Source organism: Peromyscus californicus, unplaced genomic scaffold (genome assembly GCF_007827085.1).
Source record: "Peromyscus californicus insignis strain IS unplaced genomic scaffold, ASM782708v3 Scaffold_19__1_contigs__length_69161282, whole genome shotgun sequence".
NCBI classification, from domain to species: Eukaryota; Metazoa; Chordata; class Mammalia; order Rodentia; family Cricetidae; genus Peromyscus; species Peromyscus californicus.
Window position 1 is genome coordinate 51,408,300 of NW_026294491.1, and position 20,228 is coordinate 51,428,527.

Here is a 20,228-nt window from a genome sequence, read left to right on the forward strand (position 1 = left end):
TTGCAGTCCTGCTTTCTCATGCTACAGTTCAGAAATTGTGTGACTTAGCACTTTCCTCAAGACCAATGAGGATACATACAACAGAAGTGTTCTCTACACTTTTCATGCCTCGTGATTTCCCTTTGCCAGCCAAGGAACTGACAACCTAAAGAGAAAGTCCTCTTACCTATGTAGAAACTCTTTGCTCCTCTGCCTCGCTCACACACAAAAAGGGCAGAAAAGTCAAATTAATCTATGATAAAATTAAATGAAGTAGAAAAACTTTAAAGAAAGGCTTTAGGGGAGGACTCTGGCTTCAAAGTATCTGTTTCTATCGCTTACTCCTGATTGAACTCATCCTTTGCTTGTTGTAACTTAGTAACACATCTTAAAATAGTAAGATGCATCCTTCCCACATATGCATTTGCACTTGTTATTCATGCTCTTAATATTCACCTGTGTTCTACCAACTGCTCTCCTTGCTCCTCACATCACTCACACTATGATAGGCAAGGCATCAATCTCACACCTTTCCTTTTTCTTATCTTCAGATGCAGAGGCAGGTTGGATCCAATTTGACACTGAGAATATTGACAATTAGTGTTGTTTGGATTGAGTTTGGGTCCAGACAGACACAAGTATTTTCCTTTTTGATAAAAAAGATTCTTCTAGAATGCTTTTTTTGTGTTGTTACAATGCTTCTACTGCGAACCTGTCCGGCACTACAGTTTCTTAAGCCTGTGGTTAACATCTAGTCCCCAAACAATGAAAACAAATAAACCCCAATTTTTTCCACAGGGTGTTCTGGCTGGATATTCCGAGACTTTGCACGTCACAACCTGTTCTCCCACGTGAATGGAATGCTCAGTGTCAATGTGGAAGCCTGGTCAGTTGGAAAGTTGCAGTGTAATATTTTCCTCCTGGGTACAGCACTTCCCAAACTCTGATGTATTGAGAGTCGCTGTGTTAGGGGAAATAAAAGTTCCCTAAGACTGTTGTTTTGTGATTTGCGATCCAGTACACCCCACTATTCAATATTTAGATTCTGGTGGAGTAATTTCTAAGAAATTACATCTCATGCTCTATTTCCACATAAAAGTATTCATCTCTAAACCATTACACAAGGAATGCTTTTTGTCCCATAATCAACGGCCGTGGCAAACTTTTTCAAACAACTTTTATTATCATTTCCAACCATATGTTAGAGATTAACTAAAAATCGTGAGCAAATTTACATCATAAAACTAAGTCATAGTCATGTGTGTGTCCATGCACGCATGTGTGTGCATGTGTGCATACATGGGTATGCCTTTGAGTTTTGTGGTTGAAAGAGTTCCAGACTTTTAATTGATCAACTTTCTCTAAGTCCCACAGCATCAGAGCAGTGCAGAGGCAAAGGGCAAGGATTCCTTGAGCATCATGGCCTTTAGGGGGTGTATCTGGATTTTGAAACATCTTCTACTATCAAAAATCTATGTTTATGTAAACTAGTATAGTTTTCAATTAGTAGAAAACACAAAATAAAAAGCTTTGTTTAATCTCTCAAATGAGTTTGAATTTCTCAAATTCTGCCAGTATTTAAAATAAATCTCCAGATTTCTGTTTTCTCTTTGCCTCGTCAAGAGAGACATATTGAAGTCTTCAATGACTGTGGGGGCAGGGCGGTGGTGTGTGTACACACTTGTGTGGGTATGTGAGTGTGCATGTAGAGGTCAGAGGTCAATATTTTAAGTCATCTCAATCACATTCCACCTGATTTTGAGCCATGGCCTTTCACTGAGCTCATTGACTCAGCTAGACGGACTGACTGATGAGCTTCAAGGATGTGTTTTCATCTCTCCATCACTGGGAAAGATGGACATTGGTATGCGTGGCTCTGGTGTCTGTGTGCTGGGGATCCAAACTTAGTTCCTCATGTTTACATGGCACACACTGCCACCTGAAGCATCTCCCCAGGCACCTCCATGGTTATCTTCTTAACACTTAATTCTATTATTAATTCGATAATATTGTTGGGCAGCTTACCTAGAAAGGGAACTCTTATGCACCTCAGTAGCTTAAAACTTTATTGAGTACAAATGAAATGTATTTGACACCCAATATCTGTACTACTTAACATTTAAGATATAATTAAAGCTATTGAAATATTGTCAGCTGTCTGTAGTAATAACATTTAATAATTTTTATAAGCAGAAAGGATTTTTAACATTTTTCTAAGGTGCATATATTTCACTAAGTTGATGAATGTTTCCCTGTAAATCTTACTTCCAAAACTGATTTCATATTTTCAACACTATTTATGCTACTATTATATATTAAACTTTAATTCTAAACTTATTGGAAGTTGACAAAGATGACAAAGATGTCTCAAACTCTTGAAACTTTTGTGAAAAGTAGGTTATAGCTAATTAATAGAAGAGAGTGGAGTTTCTAAAGGTGAATAGATGTTATCAAGATAGTGTACCCAATAGTCAGTGTTGGGTTTATAATCCTTTGTCTCTGGCTTCACACGCATTTTTCTTTCTACTGTAAAATAGCTGCTCTCCTTAAGTTTTATATAAAAAAGTAGATATTCCATAAGGTAAAATAATGTTAATTGATAAACTGAAAGGTAGTGAGATTCTCTGGTTATTCCAGGTCTTGAACAGTGAAAAATACTATCATTTCATAGTTTTCACGTTAGTAGGTAGAAATTGATAGGAATTATTGCTGGTATAATAATTAGAAGAAGTGTTTGCAGATATGTTTGTATTCTAATGTAAGTTTGAATTTCTGTTGGTACATTATAAACTGTGATGTTCGTGATCTCCGTTTACCTCTGAAAGAACAAGTTCTTTCAGTGTTTATTGTTAGACTGAGGTCAGAGGTCAGCCAGGATGTTTGATTCTGAGTTCCCTTTCTGTGTTTTTCAGAGTTATAGAGAGCATGATGTTGACATCCTCCCCAGTCTCACTCAGAATCACCAAAAAATTCCTAAGACAAGGAAGGGATGTGTTGAAGCCACCCCCTTACTAAATGTATTAGAGCATCCCCCTTTCTTGGACCAGTTTCTGAATCACCTTTCATGTGCTCTAAAAAAAAAAATACAAATCAGAGCTGTATCTCAGGCCCTGGAACAAATGTTTGATCATTGTCTGAAGGCTGTTTGGCTCTGGAGAATTTGTGGACTATGAATAATTTCTGAATCTAAGCATTGGATTTGACACCTCGTTAGAGTAATAATTAGTAATTGATTCACTTATTTGGATCATCTTACTAATTGATAAGCTAATTTAATTAAATATTGAATTTATATTCCAATGCGGAAGGGTAGTGTTGTTCATTCTATGACAAAAAGAGATTAAAGGAGAATTTAAAAAGTGTAAGTATTGTATTTTAAATCACATTATTGGCTTATGTAAACACTGTACCTGTTTATTTTCTGCAACTTGCTGAGTTTGGAGATACATATTACCTGTGAAACCGTGACCAAAATGAGTGCTGTGAACATAGCCACCTCCTCCAACTCTTGTTCTGCACTTGGTGATACATATATTTAAGATCCAACCCGTGAGCGGTTCTTTGAGTATGCACTGCAGTGCTGTGAATTCTGTTGGCTGCTGAGCAGTAGACATCTCCCCCTTCCCAGCCCTTGGAAATCATCCCATCACTCTTGGCTTCTGTGTATGACTATGTTGTTGTTGTTTGTCGGATTGGATGATATACCATGCACCTTATTTTAGTGGCGGGCTTCTTTCTGCTAACATCATGTCTTTCTGTGCCCTCTATGGTTTGTCCCCAATAGCAGGCCTTTCTACTTTGAAAAAGAACGTATCGTTGTGTACTTATACCCCGTTGTCTTTACCTCGTAACCTATCAGTGGATATAGTTGCCTCTATGTACTGGTTATGGTGACCAGTATCGTAATGTGCATGAGAGCGTAGGTTTTACTTATTTATTTAAGATCTTGATTTCAGTTATTTTGGCCATGTTCCCGAAGTGTGTCTGACAGATTGTACTTTGGGGGATTCCTCATTACTTTTTTTTTTATAGTAGCTTTACAAAGTTATACTCCTTTTAGTACATACTCAGATTCTAATATTTCTCCTTATTTTCCACATTGATCTTTAAAAAAATAGAGTCATTTTAAAAGGGGAGAACTGAGATTAATTTTTTGTCTTAATTTAGATTTCTTTGGTGATTTGTGATGTAAACACCTTTAGGGGTGAGTGTAGCTTCCACAAAAGAAAAGTGAAATTTCTTAATTTTTTTAAACTTTTTTTGAGAATCCCATACATGAGAATAATACTGCTATGAGAAGAAAGTGCAATTATCTCTTGAAAACACTTACTGCCTTTGACAGTTAATTCAGAAATGAGATTGCTGAATCCTAGGAAAGTGTTAGTTCTAGTATTGCTTACATTTATGTATTTTTTTAGAATTTCATACATGAATACTATATTGATATAATATCTATCTCCCTTCCAACCCCTCCTGTGTCCTGCCAAATTCATTACTTCTTTAATTATTATTGCTGTACACACATATATGTATCTACTATAGCTTGCTGAATCTACTTACTGTTGTTTCTAAATATATAAGTTTAGGGATGACCACTTGGATTGGATAATTTATCAGGGGGCTCATTCTTGGAAAAGAGTGTATCTCCAACTCTGAGAAGCCATTACTTGCCTCTAACTCTTCACCTAGGGATGGGGCTTCTGAGATTTCACCCATAGATCTTAAATGTCAACTGGTATTGTCATTTATGGGGATCTTGTTTAGGTAGCCATCTTGTTCAGATGTCATAGGTTCAGCTCCCTGTGTATATAGAAGACACTACTTCATAGTAGACCTGGTACTATGTTACTCTGTTCCCTCTTTTGTGATGATCTCCAAGCCTTAGGTGTACAAGTTGTGTTGTATATGTATCATTTGGATCTGGGCACCCATAATCATTCATTCTCTTCATTTTTGACCAGTTGTGGATTCTGTAATGGTCTTGTCTGCCATAAAAAGAAGCTTTGTTGATGAAGGTGAAAGCCACACTTTTCTGTGGATATAAGGATAGGTATGGGATATCTAATATGCCTTTTAAAAATGTTATAACAAAAATACCAAATGGCTGGAGATAATGCAGTTCTTCTAAGAAAGAATACATCCATACATATATATGCATATATTATATATATATGCATACCATATATTATATATATGCACACACTGCATTTACTTGTTTTGCTTGGCTAAATCTAAATTGGGTTTCAAGTTACTTATCATTATTGGAGAAGTTCATACTAAACACCAATGTTTGGAATAAGCTTCTGACTGCTTCAGGTCTGGAGTTCAAGAACAAAAACTTTTGAGATTTTATGTAGTGCTCGCCTTTAAGTATGGTTGGCACATCAAAGCTGTCATGGAGTTTGAATGAAATTGCCAAAAAGTATTTGAGGACCGATATTTTTACTTTCATAAGAATATAAACTGGCTGTAATGAAAGACATTCATTAAATCATATCAGAATTGCTAATTTTGTCATAGCATGTATATATTTATAAAATAGTCTGATATTTTGCAGATTGTGTGAGTAATAATTACACTTAGCATCATGTTTTCTCATCTCATTTTGATGACTAGAAACTAAGTCTTATAAAATATTTTTCTTACAATTGACTGTTAAGTTAAATGAAATTGAGAACTTTGCTATGTAATAAAATATTGCCAGTTTATTATATAGTACAACTAGTTTAATTTGGAAGCAGACACCTTCCCACTTTAAGAAAACTTCCAAAATATAAGTAAACTACCTGGAGTGGTATTTTCACACCTTAATGTGTTGTTTCAGATTTTTAATTCCTGTCTATAAAATGAATTTACTCAAATAAATGCCCCCATAAAACATTCAAATGCTTTATCATCATATCGCCCCAAATGACCTTTCCTTGTGTACTAGCCATGACACTTGGTGTGCAGAAGTCTTTCTTTTCCCTATATAAATTCAAGTCCCACTCTTACCACTGAATTGCAATCCAGTGTGTATGACATGCACACATTCAGAAAACACATTTTGCTGGATATTTTGCTTCTGTCCTGTGCTATATTTAAATAGTTTATTTTCACCTGATTTTGATTAATTCAACCATGTTTTTGTTATGAAAGAATAAGTAAAAGATGAAACAGTTTGAGGGATTTAGGAGAAACCTTGGAAGGATGATGTCTCTTTTGATTTTAGGTCTGTGAAGTTTACATTTCATGCATGACACAGTCCTATAGTCTATTTAGGAAGATGGTGGAAAACACAGTTATAAACATGTGTTGGGAATCATGCAAAGTTACGGAGAATCAGGAAAATATGTGTGGTCTGTTATCATCATTCATTTTGATGATGTCAGAATAAGACGTGTATGTATTCTTGAGATGAACATGAACTTCACCTTCCCTCATGCTTCACATGCTTTTTCCGTTAATACTTGCACACTATGTATACACTCAACTTGGGCAAGTATAGCTATTACATAGATTATTAAATACTTAATGTAATGAGATGTGTGGTTTTAAAAATAGTTTTACTATATATGCTAAATCAAGCATTCTATTTGGAACATATTTATATTTAATGGTATTGGTTAGTTTTATTGGGATCCATTGTGCCTTCACACCAGAAATCAAAACTACAAAATTTGGAATCATAAAAATACATGTTAATGCCTTGTTGTAGATCCTAACCACACTGAATTATTTTATTTCTATATACATAAGTTTTATGTGCCACTTAAATGACGTGTATATTATTTATGCATTGAAAATACATTTGTGCATTGAAAATGCTTAGAGTATGAAAATTATTGCAGTGAAAAACAGTAATTAAAATTAGCCTGTTTTTCCCAAGGTGTGGAGAGCTAATTTGTGTTAAAATGTCCCACAGAAATAAGCTGACAATTATAAAATTATTGAGCATAGCTATGTATGGATTTGGGCTGCCACCTGATAGGATTTATGGTTCTGTATTAATGATAACAGTGAATTAGATCTTTTAAAGGTACACTGAATATACAGTCAAATGTTTGCATGTGTTCTATAAGCAAATTCACTGAATTTGTTATCATTTTGAAGCTCTGCAACCCATCAATCAATATCTTTAATCATCTACTAGCAATCAAAGAAAATATTTTTATCAAGAAGTATTTTTTAAAATATTTTAGGAGCAAATTTTTCTGGGTTTTTCTTAACCATCAATAGCAGGGAAATGTAAATTACAAGGACAAATTGAAGTATTTAAAAAAATCTGTATCTCACAAACTCCATAATTATATGGGTAGAAAAAAACCAACAGATTAAAATTACATGTTATTTTTATTATTTTTGCAAATATTTAAGAAAAAATTATGCAATTTAATGATGATCATAAAACTATTTAAACATGTTCAGAATACAAACAGGTTTAATGTATTCTAAAATAAATAAATTTTGCATGGTACAGTATTAATTTTTTACATCTTCATTTTTCTAGTCCTATTTGGTATGTATCTACAATACCGTGTATAATTAAATGTTACCAAGTCATATGGCTACAAAATGTGTAGCATTCATATTGTCATAAGGTAGAACAAGAACTAGTTAGGAGTTACTAGGCAAACTCTTTATAGATAAATCTGCCTATCTGGATGTCTACCTACTACCTATGTGGAATACCCACATAATTTATATAACCTCTGTTCAAGACGTTTTCCTTAAATAGTTTGTAGATTATAGAAAACCAATCATTAAAATGTGCATTTTTATAATATGAGGCATATCATTATTGAATTTTACCAAAAATCATCAACTTTTTAGTTCTTTGCATTTGAGGATCATTTTGCCCAGAAATAGTCACTGTATATGAGTGTTTAGACTTGTTTAGGAAAAGAGACGTTAAATACAAAGCTGAGCCATCACAAGAGAAAGGTAGAAGGAAGAGAAGGAGCCCAAGTGTACAGACTTCTTACAGTAGCAGTCCCCTCAAGGGCTGTTTTCCTTTACATCTCCTGATAGAGATAAGCAATTCTGTGAATATGAGTCTTCAAAGATGAGTTAGAAATTAACAGCTCATTGATTCTTCATACTAATTACATGGAACTTGGGGAGAAACACTTTTTAATAGCAATAATCATTTTGTAAATAGATACTCATATTAGTCCTTCAATATTGATGTTATAGTTTGTTTTCTGAAAGGGATTGAAGATTGGCTACTTGAAAATAAGCATGGGAAGATTTACAATAGGTAAACATAAGATACAAAAGTCCTTGCTTTTGAAATTCATTAATTTTTTTTGAAATTCAAAAAAACCTTTTCATAATAAGATGCTCCCGTAGACACTTTGATATTGGACCATCTCTGCATTCAAATACATGATTTTTGAGAGAGGTTTGCATCCCAAGTGAAGTGATATTTTAAGAGAATACTTATTTCTTGCTGACCTCATTTCTAACATTAATACCTACACAGAAGCTACCATTATTCCTGTGAATATTTAAATGACATTTCAATATTTATTGTAGTGCCTCTAACTTTTTTTTCAACTCAAGGGTGTGTAAAAGAAACCTACAGAAAACACTGAAGTGGAAATGTGTGGATTTTATAATTACAGACTTCATACATTCTTGAAATTATTATGTATTGAATTTCTCCAGTTCCCTTATCTCCCATACCTGCCACCAATGAATTTTTTTTTTTATTGCTAAGATTCAGTTATAAGCCAAATGTGTTTTCCAGTTAACTAGCAGGAGCTGTGTGCCTTGGGATTAGCTGGCATAGTTTGATAACTCTCTGCTTTTTTTATTCTCTTCAGAGATCCATGGAGAGACCATTTTGATTCAGTTAACTTGGGACTTAAAACACGAAGGTCATTTGTTTTTTACTTGTCTTAAAAAGCTATCCCCTCAGGACTTTTATCTCTCACAAATACTGAAAACATTGCTCTTTCCTTTAAAATTTTCTGTTTCCTAAATTTCTTTCTTTGGCATTATACTTGAAGTAAATATTAAAATTAATATTTTTATTTGGAAAATAAAATAAACATTAAATTAGATTCGTGTACACAGTGCTAGAGCTTTTTAAGTTCCTTATGACTTTGGGAGTACTGTTGAATACAACGTCGTTTGCATGCAGCCTTTTGCTAAGTTATTCTTGGTCGTTTGTTTATCATTAAGTATTAGGTATGTGTACCATATTAGCAGTTAATGTAGGAAGATATAGAACACCACATGACTTTGAAAGTTAGGATACAGTGCAGGTGAGTTCCAGAGAGCCTAAATTTGAATATTTCTCAGCTAGTGGATAATTTTTTTTGGCCACTAGAGGGCAGTCTGTCACCTGCTATAGTTTTGTGAGGCGGGGAGGGAGAACCCTGTGGCTTCCACTATTTTGTGTCAGGGTTTCTAGGATGATTGGCGACATGAAAGGATAGCTCTTGATTGGAGACGTGCATCTGTATCACTTGTTCACTCATTTCTGTGATTCCAGCCCTTAACCTTTACATGTCAATTGGGTACTCGTCTGGAATGTAAACACTCAAGATTGTAGTACCCTAAACGTTTCACGGGCTTGAACAGGCAATGTGGAAATGGCCACTGGAATGCTGAAACTTTCCACTTGAACCACCTTTCATTCTTTCCCACTGCACAGGTGATTTGGATTATTACTGGTTGGATCCTGCGACGTGGCACAGCCGGGAAACATCGCCTATCAGTTCGGTAAGCTTTCTCACAGCGTAGACCGTTCAAGAGTCACGCTTGGTATTCATTATCTTCTGTTATGTGATTAATAACCGTCTTTCTGGATCTAGTACACCTTTTATTGCTGCCATTATTAATTTAATTTGAAAGGGCCGCTTTAAAGAAAAGGGGTTATCTTTGAATAATCACAGAGCTCTGCCAGCATCTGCCTCCTTAAAGGCGTTTCACCGCCACTGCCTGGCACCATGAAATTGCTTTTAAATGAAGAGAAACTCAAAAAGGAGTTCCTCAAGAAATCCAACAGTGTTTTGTGTGTTCACACTGAAAATGACTTCTCAATAATAATAAGACACTGCCGTATGCTTACAGTAAATAGACTGTATTTAGATGTTTAAGATTCAGATCGTGGGATCAATGTCAGATAACAGTGATTCTTTTTTTATTTTTATTTTTATTAAGAAATTTTCTATTCATTTTACATACCAACCACAGGACCCCTCTCCTTCCTCCTGCCCCCTGGCCTCCCCCCTCACAAACCACCCCCTATTCCTGCCTTCCAAGGCAAGGTCTCCCATGGGGAGTCAGCAGAACCTGGTACCTTCAGTTGAGGCAGATCCAAGCCCTTCCCCCTTGCACCAAGGCTGCGCAAGGTGTCCCACCATAGGCACTGGGCTCCAAAAAGTCAGCTCATGCACTGGGGACAGATCACGATCACACTGCCTGGGGCCCCCTAAACAGTTCAAGCTAATCAACTGTCTCACCTATCCAGAGGGCCTAGTCCAGTACCATGGGGCCTCCTCAGCTATTGGTCTACAGTTCATGCATTTCCACTAGTTTGGCTAGCCATCTTGATAACAGTGATTCTTACACTGTTTGTCTTATTAAAGCTGAACAATTAATTTTGTTGTTTAAAATAAACAGACAGTAGAATCAATGACTGAGCCAGACCAGCAAGTCCATTCCTACAATAATGGTTAACTAGTATGGCAGCACCTAATTTAAATCTAAGTTTATACATTAATGTTCACTCCACATTTGAATTTCCATGTTTAGCTTTCCATTGCATGGAATTTGTAGCATTTCCTCAGAGATAATGCTTATGCAAATGAGAAGTGAGAGGAAAGTTCTGTGTTGAGGTTTTTGCATTAGCCTGGGTGACATGGCTTCACTTCTGTAGCTAGAGAAGCATGTCACTGTGGTGATGAATTAATTTGTCCTCTTCCCATTAGAATATATTTATAGAGCATTGGGCACCATTGGAAAGAGTTTTATCCACTCAGTTCACACACACACACACACATATACACACAAGCACAAATATCCACACCTACCCAATACACAAATAGACACATAAACACACCCAGAGATGTAACAAACATGGAGAAAAGCAAGTATACTCAACAACATACAAATATACACACACAAACACAGGAGTCATATCCATTTCACTGGATATGGTAGGTTTTAGCTTTTGAGCCACACGAGTACTTAACCTAGTTTAACTTCTGTAGAAAATGTTTTTAAATGCTAGAGAAGAAAGCTTGGAAACTTTTAGTGTCATTTAACGATAATACAAGTTCAAATATTTGAAATTTCAACAGCAGAAATTCACCCTTTGCTGAGGAAAAATGAGGTTGAATAGAACCCATCCCACCTTAAAAGCCGATTGTATCTGTCAGAGTTACTGTGTTGATCAATAGAGGTCTAAAAAGATCTAAGTTTCTCAGTGATGCTAATAGTACAGACAAATATATTTTATTTTGCGTTTTCCTTTCTATTGTGCAGAATAATAGTTTTCAGTGTGATATTTTTATTCTTGCATAATTTCTTTGATTCCATTCAGTCTTCCATTCCTTCCCCTTCCTGTACCCCTTGCTCTCCATCTTTCTGAACAGTTTTACATTTTACTTCCATTTCACCTTTATTATTTTCTCTAGAGCTCTTGCATGAGAGAAAACACACACACACACACACACACACACACACACACACACACACACGTAAAACAAAACCATTCAATAAGGACTCCATTATATGTGAGTAAGACTGAAATATTTCAGGTACTCCTTGACTTACTATACAGCGAGGCTGCATCCTGCTTAACTTATTGAAGTTGAAACTATTTTTGAGTTAATGGGCTGCAGTGATAGGTGACTCAGTAGTAAAATCACTCACCATGAAGCACGACCACCTGATTTCGATCCCCAGAACCCATACTGTGAAATGAGAGAACCAACTCCCATAACTTGTCCCCTGACCACATGTACATTGTGGCATGTGTGATTCCTTACAGTAATTAATTCAAAGTAAAATATTCTGATTGAGATGGGTTTCATGCACCTGTTCTCCTTTTCTGTCACTTTGCTACACAGTACACTGTAGGGTGCTGTTTGTTTACAAACTGCATGAGTGACAGGGCCTGGGACTAGCTGCCCCTGCCCAACATCCTGACAGAGGAGTACATGACAGACTTACCACAACCTGACAAAAGTTAAGATTCAATGTGATATCTGCTGAATGGGAACATCTCTATACAACTGTAAATTAAAATTAGATTGTAAGGTAAGCCAATGTAATTCAAGAGCTATATAATATGTAATATATAACCAGTATACTATCACCATTAATAACTCAAATGTAGTGTTCTATGTATAGTCGAAATATTATTAAAATTACAGCAAGTTACATTTCAGAGCTATTTTCAAGAATGTTCTTAGTTGCTAACTACTTTTATAATCATTGCAAATAAAATATAGCTCTAAATGAAAAGTCTTATAAGTCCACTATAGAGCCCACCTAAATAAAGAATTACCAATCTAGTGTCTTTTATCCCCCCTCCCAAAATCACATCATGCTACAACTGGTGATTATTTAGCTACAGAAAATAATACAAGCCATTCACTTTTTAAACTTTTTGTTTTAATAGCATCCTGTAACGTGGCAGCCATCAAAAGAGGGAGACCGATTAATTGGCCGTGTTATTCTTAACAAAAGAACAACCATGCCCAAAGAATCAGGTGCATTATTGGGTCTGAAAGTAAGTATACTGGTTCAAAATGTGGGATAAAGTACAGTACAGACAGCATTCAAAAAGTTTTAACAATTGGTTTTAAAAATTTTTTTCTCCCTTTCCCAAAGTCAATTCTCTCCAGTGAATACAGCTTTACTTATATGTTAAGGAGAAACAAAGTATAAGTAAGGGAAATGTTTTCTAGTAACAGAAATACTTATAGTAATGTTAAAAGTGTAAAATGTTTCTTTTAAACACACTGTCTTCTGAACAAAATAAGAATACGTTAGATACACAGAGATATTTCTATTTTATGGAACAGTGTATATATGTACACACATACATGTGTACACATACATGCATATCTTGCATTTTGTGTATCCAGACAGCTTTGTTAAATCACATGATTATGCTGGAAGTTTCATAAATAAATATTGAAAGATTTTGCTATTGTTGTTGTATGTGAGCTCTTGAGAACTGTTGGCTATTAATTTAGGGAATAGGTTTAGCTGTCTGTAGAGTTCTTGCCTGACATACATGAAAGCCCTGAGTTTGAATCGAAGCACAGCTTAACACAAATTAATGCATGTACTTATTTATGTTTTGTTGATTATTACTATCAATGCCTCTTGCTATGAACCGTTTCTCGTAGCCTGTATTACTAGCTACATGTCTGAGAACTGTGGACAACTCTCACCATTCAGCATTATCACTCTACCTCGCTCCTCTTTCCTCCACCCATCTTTAATTGTGTATATTTGAGACCCTTGCATATTGTAAAATTGAGCCTAGGGTTCTTTTTTTTTTTCAAATATATTGAATTTAGAAAAGAATGGCAAGTGTTGAATGTTTGGCAATATAATTCAAGTTTGAGAGTCAAGTGTTCATAGTTAGATACAGCAAATGACACTATCCAGATGTTTTGTTGTGTATACACTGTAGCTACGATACTTGCACAATGTAATACTTTGTACAATGGTGGTTCACTTCCCCCAGGAGACCTTTATTTGGGTAGAATCTCTAGTCTCTATGAACTCAGGTCTACTCTATTCTACCACAGTTATAGACAAGGGACCAATATTTAATAAGGACAGTGGGGTATATCTTTATGCAAATAAAGCTGACTGATATGGTAGGCATGATATGGAAGATTAATTAACTCAGTACAGACGGTACTAACCACTTGCTGAATAACTGTGAACAGGGAATTGTACCCCTTTATTCTAGAAGTCCACCATCTTGGGGCCCTGTGATTGTTACTACAACGTAAAAACAGTACACAAACTTCCTTACATGGCCATCCCAAATATAGTGGTTTTTAAAAATAATGCCTTACTACTACTTACTTCAATCAAAGATGAAGTTCGTGAATGTCCCCTCACTGGATTGTAAGCATATTAGAACAATGTACAATTAATTCTGCTTACTAATTTATTCATGAATGAGACTTAGGAACTCATGAATTTGTAATTGTCCAGGTGGTTGGAGGAAAAATGACAGATTTAGGACGTCTTGGTGCTTTCATCACCAAAGTAAAGAAGGGTAGCCTGGCAGATGTAGTTGGACACCTAAGAGCAGGTAACTTTTCTCTTTTTTCATATAACCGATTTGTTCTCTCTAAAAATTGATGAGTTTCAGTTTGTGTTCAGTTATTTATATATGTGAATTGTTAGTAAGTCATTGTAAAGCATGGATACAGCTCCTTTCCTGATACAAATGTTTACCAGTTCATTTATAATTATCTGTACATAAGTGGCAATTAGGAAATAGAAAGATTAAGGATCTTTTATAGAAATAAAATCATAGACGCAAAATAGTGAAAGAATGCTTATTTCATAGGTGACTTTGTAATATTACAACAAAAATTCAAATCCAAAGTGGATTAGCATTGTAATAAATGCATTCCACACCATTGTCTTTCATAATGTGTCAAAACACTAATTTAGGAGTAGTAACTGGTGTTTTGCCTATAACCTTGTCATGATAATGATTCCTATACAGATTATTTAATGAATTGCAGGTTAATTTAAATGTGACATGCCACTTCTATAGAATTTGGATGTTTATTTTGCTCTGTATAGCCTTAAGTGACACAGTAAAGAGAAAATCACAGAACATACTATAAATTCAGTAGCAACATAACTTAAAATTGCTATTGATGAGCTCTTAATTTTTAATTTTAGGAGAAATAATAAAAAGTTTTAGTGGATTTAACTGTAGATAATGGATAACTATGTCAATAAAGATGATTGTTGATACAAGAATAAATCTGAAAAAAGTATAGCAATCCCATGGTAGCTAAAGCTACCAAACTTTAGCTATTAAAAGAAACTTTTGCTACTCATTTTTTTTTTGCAGATGAGAACAGTATAACAACTTTTGAATTGTGTTGTGTTTTCTTAGATGATTCTTGTAGAAGTGAATGAAGTTGTTGCTCTCTGTAACATAACCTGTTGTTTCCACGTCTTTAAGACCCTCCTGATGGTCTGGGAGCCTGATATCTTAAATCTAGAATGATAAAGCACAGCTAAAATAATTGTAAAACATACAAGTATGCTTTTCACTTTAAGCAGTGGATTTGGACCAGATGAAAGTATCTTTAATTTTACTTTTTATAGACTCAATGATAGAGACAATTGGACATATATTATAGTGCGCAAACTGGCTTCTCTTCTATTTTTGTATAATAGCCTTTGCTCATAAAAGTTACCTGTGACATTGTTTTTGACCTTTGCTCGGGATCTGGAACCTTCTTTCCATCTTCCCTGGATTCACATAGACTGATTCCCCTTCAAGTCAATGCAGTTCGTTGTTGCTCGGTTTAACCATCCCAAACACAAAACCGGCACCCGCACACTGGTGGCTCTAGATTCATTTGTGTCTCTCGCTTATTCTTTTATTCAACTCACAGCTCTGTAGGTCTGCCCACTGAGAGCCTACAGAGCTCCCTGGCTATGTCTGTGCCCTGGCAAGCTTCCTCCGTCCCCCACAAGACTTGGTCAGCACCAGCTGTCAACCTGCTCTGATGGCTGAAATCTTTTTCATCCTTCAGTGCTCATAATTCAAATGTTTCTTGATATCTCACCTAGAGCAATAACTAATTACTACCCTCCTGGTACCACCTGGCTCTACTTCTGTTCCTCATTGGATGACTCTAATTGCAGGAAACATATTATTTAAAGGTTTTTGTACTGGTTTCTGTGTTATATTTCCACCATGAAATACAAAGACAAAGTGTTGTTTTCATCTTTTCCCCCTCATTGACTACATCTACCTGAGGTGATTATCCATGGACAAGTAAATGGTCTGAATGGTATTAAATACTTCATGTATTCAGTTTTATTGCACTATAAATAAATTAAAGCATGTATCAGTTTATTTTAATATTAAAAGTTATGTGCCCAGGTTTCTGTCAGTTAGCTAGAGTAATTAACAATGCATTACTTTTGCAAAAAAAAAATTGGTTGCAATCTGCTGTTGAGTATTAAAGTCAATTTATTTATATTCATCATTTTGCAAAAAAGTGATAGAACAAAATGTAATAGGAATTATCAGGGTAAGTACTATTTTATGAATTATTTTCCCAGCATACTTGTGAATATGCACATTGCTCCATATTGAATATATATGCCTAATGAACTGTGCATAATTATGTATAATTCATTAGATATAAATACATATGTCTAATGAACTGTGATGTTAAACTTTGTTTTTTCTTTGGTCAAAAAACATTTTGAATATTGATAACATATTGTGAAACTGTATTCCTTTTCTTTTTTCTTATCAGTGAAGTATATCAGTGAAAGTCTTTCTAGGTAACTTCTTAGGTCAAATTATTAATATTTATTTAATTATTGCTAATAACCATATTTTAATGAAACTTAAGCAGCATGCATGCTTTTTACTCTTAAGGAAAGAAATTCTTAGAAAATAGGAATTACTTTAAGATTTTTTTCCATCATTATAAAAATGACTTGATCTAAAAACTACATGTTTGCCTTTACATGTAAAATGTTATTAATTAAACACTGATTTTAGTTAGGTATGTAATTATTTTAGGACCTGAAATGGTGAGAACATCATAATAAGCAGAACATGAGAAAAGTAAGCCACCTCAAAGGGCCGTTATTGCAGGGATATCTCACCTGAATCTACCACTGTGAGCTGGAAGGTCCTGGCGATATTTTATTTGTATTAAAATGTTATTTGTATGTTAATAAATAAAGTTGCCCGGGGGTCAGAGCTATTAGCAAGCCAAAGAAAGCCGGGCAGTGGTGGCGTACACATGTAATCCCAGCACTTGATAGGCAGAGCTAGGTAGATCTCTGTGTGTTCAGGGATACAGCCAGCGTTGGAGACACATGCCTTTAATCTCAATACTAACCATAGTAGACCTGGAGGTCTATACAGACAGGCAGTGACGAGGCGGTCTTGTGGTTGGGTTTACAACCATTGAGAAGGCAGAACCGAAAGTCTTTATAAAGACTTTAACACAGGAAGTAGCTCTCTTTCGGAGAGGTAGGACCACCACAGGAGGAAGGGTAAGGTTTTAGCTCTTAGCTCTGACCTCTTGGCTTTCTTCTTTGCATTGGTTCTGTGTTTCTTATTTAATAAGACAGTTGGTTACATCTACAGAGGACCATTTAGGGTCTAACACTTTTATGAAAATAAATCTTTGTCTCTAAATCATCTACTTTTAAAGCTGGAGTTAAAATAACAACCATCAGTTGCTTTACATTTTTTCCCATGGGACATCATGTTTCTGTCCTTCATTGATCTTGTACTATCTCAAAAAAATCAGTACTATATTAATTCTCTCTTGCCTTAAATACTTCCTCTTGTTACTTTAGTATTCACTACGTGCTCTGTATAGAATGTGTGTGTTATGAACATCTGGAAGGGGGTTAACTGTCATGCAACAGTTTTCACATCTGCTTGCTTTGTGACTGCCATGGCTACCTATGTTACCTTACCTATGGATATGAAATCAAATCCTTTCATGCATTTTTATTCTGTTGTGCATCAGGTGAAGACAATGGCGCCTGACTTAGACATGGAAAATTTGTGCTAGATAATGTTTATTGTTACTTTTAACAAAACTAAACCAAAACTTCTGCTCACTTAATAAGAATCCTTCATATGCAGAACCACCTGCATTTCTTATACTATATTACAGGGCATGCTGCTAACCCTTGGTTTTAATGTTTCCAAATAGGCTGTGCTAATTTCCATCCCATAGCATGAGATTATTTTTATATTATTTCTGGTATATCTAAAAAAAATAGAGTCAGTTTTGTATTGGACTATTTTTAGTGACCAGTAATATTTGGGGATAAAAGCCAAAGAAGAAAGTAAAGGTGGTTAGAAGAACCAATTAGCTGACATTATATGACAATTCATCTTACTTCTGAGAGCAAAGCCTTGAGTATTAAGTTATTGGTATATGGTTTGCATTTCTTTGTTAAAAAAAGAGAAAAGATAAGAAAAGTAAACAGACTACATAAGGTAAAAAATACCCTTCTTTTTAAATTCAAGGGGATGAAGTTCTAGAGTGGAATGGTAAACCCCTGCCGGGAGCAACAAACGAAGAAGTTTACAACATTATTTTAGAATCAAAATCAGAACCTCAAGTTGAAATTATTGTTTCAAGGCCTATTGGGTAAGGCTAAAAACACTTACTTCTTAAGCTTAGTGAATTACATGTATTAGCAGGGTTTGACAAAGAGTGTGGACATTCATACAGAACATGTTAACATGGATAGCTTTTTTTTCATCTATTATGGGCATATATAATAGGCTATAAATCCTTTTTAACTTTTAAAATTAGAATACTGGATTCTAATATGTTAGAATTATGTTAACATATGTCTAATATGTTAGAATTCCAATATGTTAGAAGCTCCTCAATGGACCAATATAAAAATACCAATATTTATTTTTTCAATATAACAAAGTATAGACTTTCGTTGATTAACTACTGAATTTTTGAAATTTCTAATTTAACCAGTGGTGTTTCCTTTAAGGGGATAACCAGTCAATTCATCTTGTAACATTTAAATTATTAATGATAGTATACATCTCCAATAACTTCTTATTCTATAAAGGAGAAAATATTTTTCCATACACTTACAAAAGAGTGGTTTCAGCTTTTGTTTGAAACCAGACAGGGGATATTGAGTATTTGAATAGTTGAATCACTATAATATATGATATTTGTAAACCTTTAGTTTTAAACATGATTCAGTAATCTATAGACAGTAGAATATTTCTCTGTATCTGTCTTCAGTTCCCCATAGTGTTAGCATTTTCCAACAAACCCAACAAGTCTAGAGTAAAAATACATTTACCATTCTATAAATTTTAGTAGACATTTTTAACTATGTCATTATAGTGAGCTCACTATATGAATTTACTCTTGGGAATAATTTTTATATCAATTTGCCAAGCTAAGATATTACAGAGCTCTGACTTGAGACATTTATGTTAAAAAACTGTTAACTCTAATTTTCATTGTTTCCGTGAGTGTGTATCAATGTAAAACATGCATGAAAATAACCATCCTAATATTGGTAGAATGCCAAAGTATGATCCCATTTCACAGACCATTAATATATAAAACTCTAAAACAAAGCCAAGCTTTCAACTAATTTTAAGTGATGACAAAGAGTAAACACTGAACACATTTCCAAAAAATATTATATATTTCCATGTAGGCTTTTAAAAAACACCATAATTTTTGCCAGTTTTATGTGATATATGTTCTAGTGCTGAGGTACATATGACACTGAAAAAAGAGGTAAGTAAATTGGGAAGTAATCAAAAGTATAAAAATGAAATTTATACTTGACCCCTGCACATACAGCCAGATATTTTGTGGATATATAGTGCTTTCAGAGTACTTAGGTAAAACAGTGATTTATCATGACTTAAGAGAACAACAGACAATTAAAGCAGACTGGAACAACAATAATATGACCGTTGCTTTTATACTCATATTGCTTTGAAGTAATCATCTGCATATCCAAATCCTCGTCCATCATGGAGCCTGAATTCAGAGGGGTATGACTTTGAAGACTGTGTCTGAATAAACATCAAAGCTGTCGTATACATTATTTGAGTAATAATGTTTAATGTTGTTAATGTTTAATTCATTGACATAATGATTTTAGGAATCATTGTAGATAGAACTCATAGCCATAAACACAGATTAAAAATATAAGCTCCTTTCAGATGTTTTGGGAGGCTCTTGGCTTTTATGCTTCTAATCATTATTAAAATTATTGATCACAAGACTTGTGAGTAGAAAAAAACTAAGAAAACTTGTGTTAATAAGTGGAACTGTCTGCATGGAAATCTTGCAAAAGCAATTAATGCTGGCCCAAAATGACTTTGAAGCAAAGTGCTAGAGAGGCCCACAGAAATCCACAAAGATACCCACACAACAGACTGCCGGCAATGGTCGAGAGACAGCCCGAACTGACCTACTCTGGTGATGGGATGGCCAAACACCCTAATTGTTGTGCTAGAAACCTCACCCAACTACTGA

The 20,228-nt window shown here is 34.8% G+C and overlaps 1 protein-coding gene across 50 annotated transcripts in view; it reads left to right on the forward strand.

Moving 5' to 3' along the window:
• Positions 1–20,228, forward strand: part of Rims1 (regulating synaptic membrane exocytosis 1) — a 494,312-nt gene that overhangs the window by 307,267 nt on the left and 166,817 nt on the right. For 44 of the 50 annotated variants that reach the window (XM_052745291.1, XM_052745292.1, XM_052745293.1 and 41 more), the window contains 4 exons: positions 9,623–9,690; positions 12,599–12,709; positions 14,161–14,260; positions 18,218–18,341. In XM_052745291.1, the coding sequence (XP_052601251.1) occupies positions 9,623–9,690; positions 12,599–12,709; positions 14,161–14,260; positions 18,218–18,341 (403 nt within the window). Of the gene's footprint in view, positions 1–819; positions 866–9,622; positions 9,691–12,598; positions 12,710–14,160; positions 14,261–18,217; positions 18,342–20,228 lie in introns of those variants that run through there. The other 6 variants (XM_052745333.1, XM_052745343.1, XM_052745337.1 and 3 more) reach the window with 1 other exon arrangement.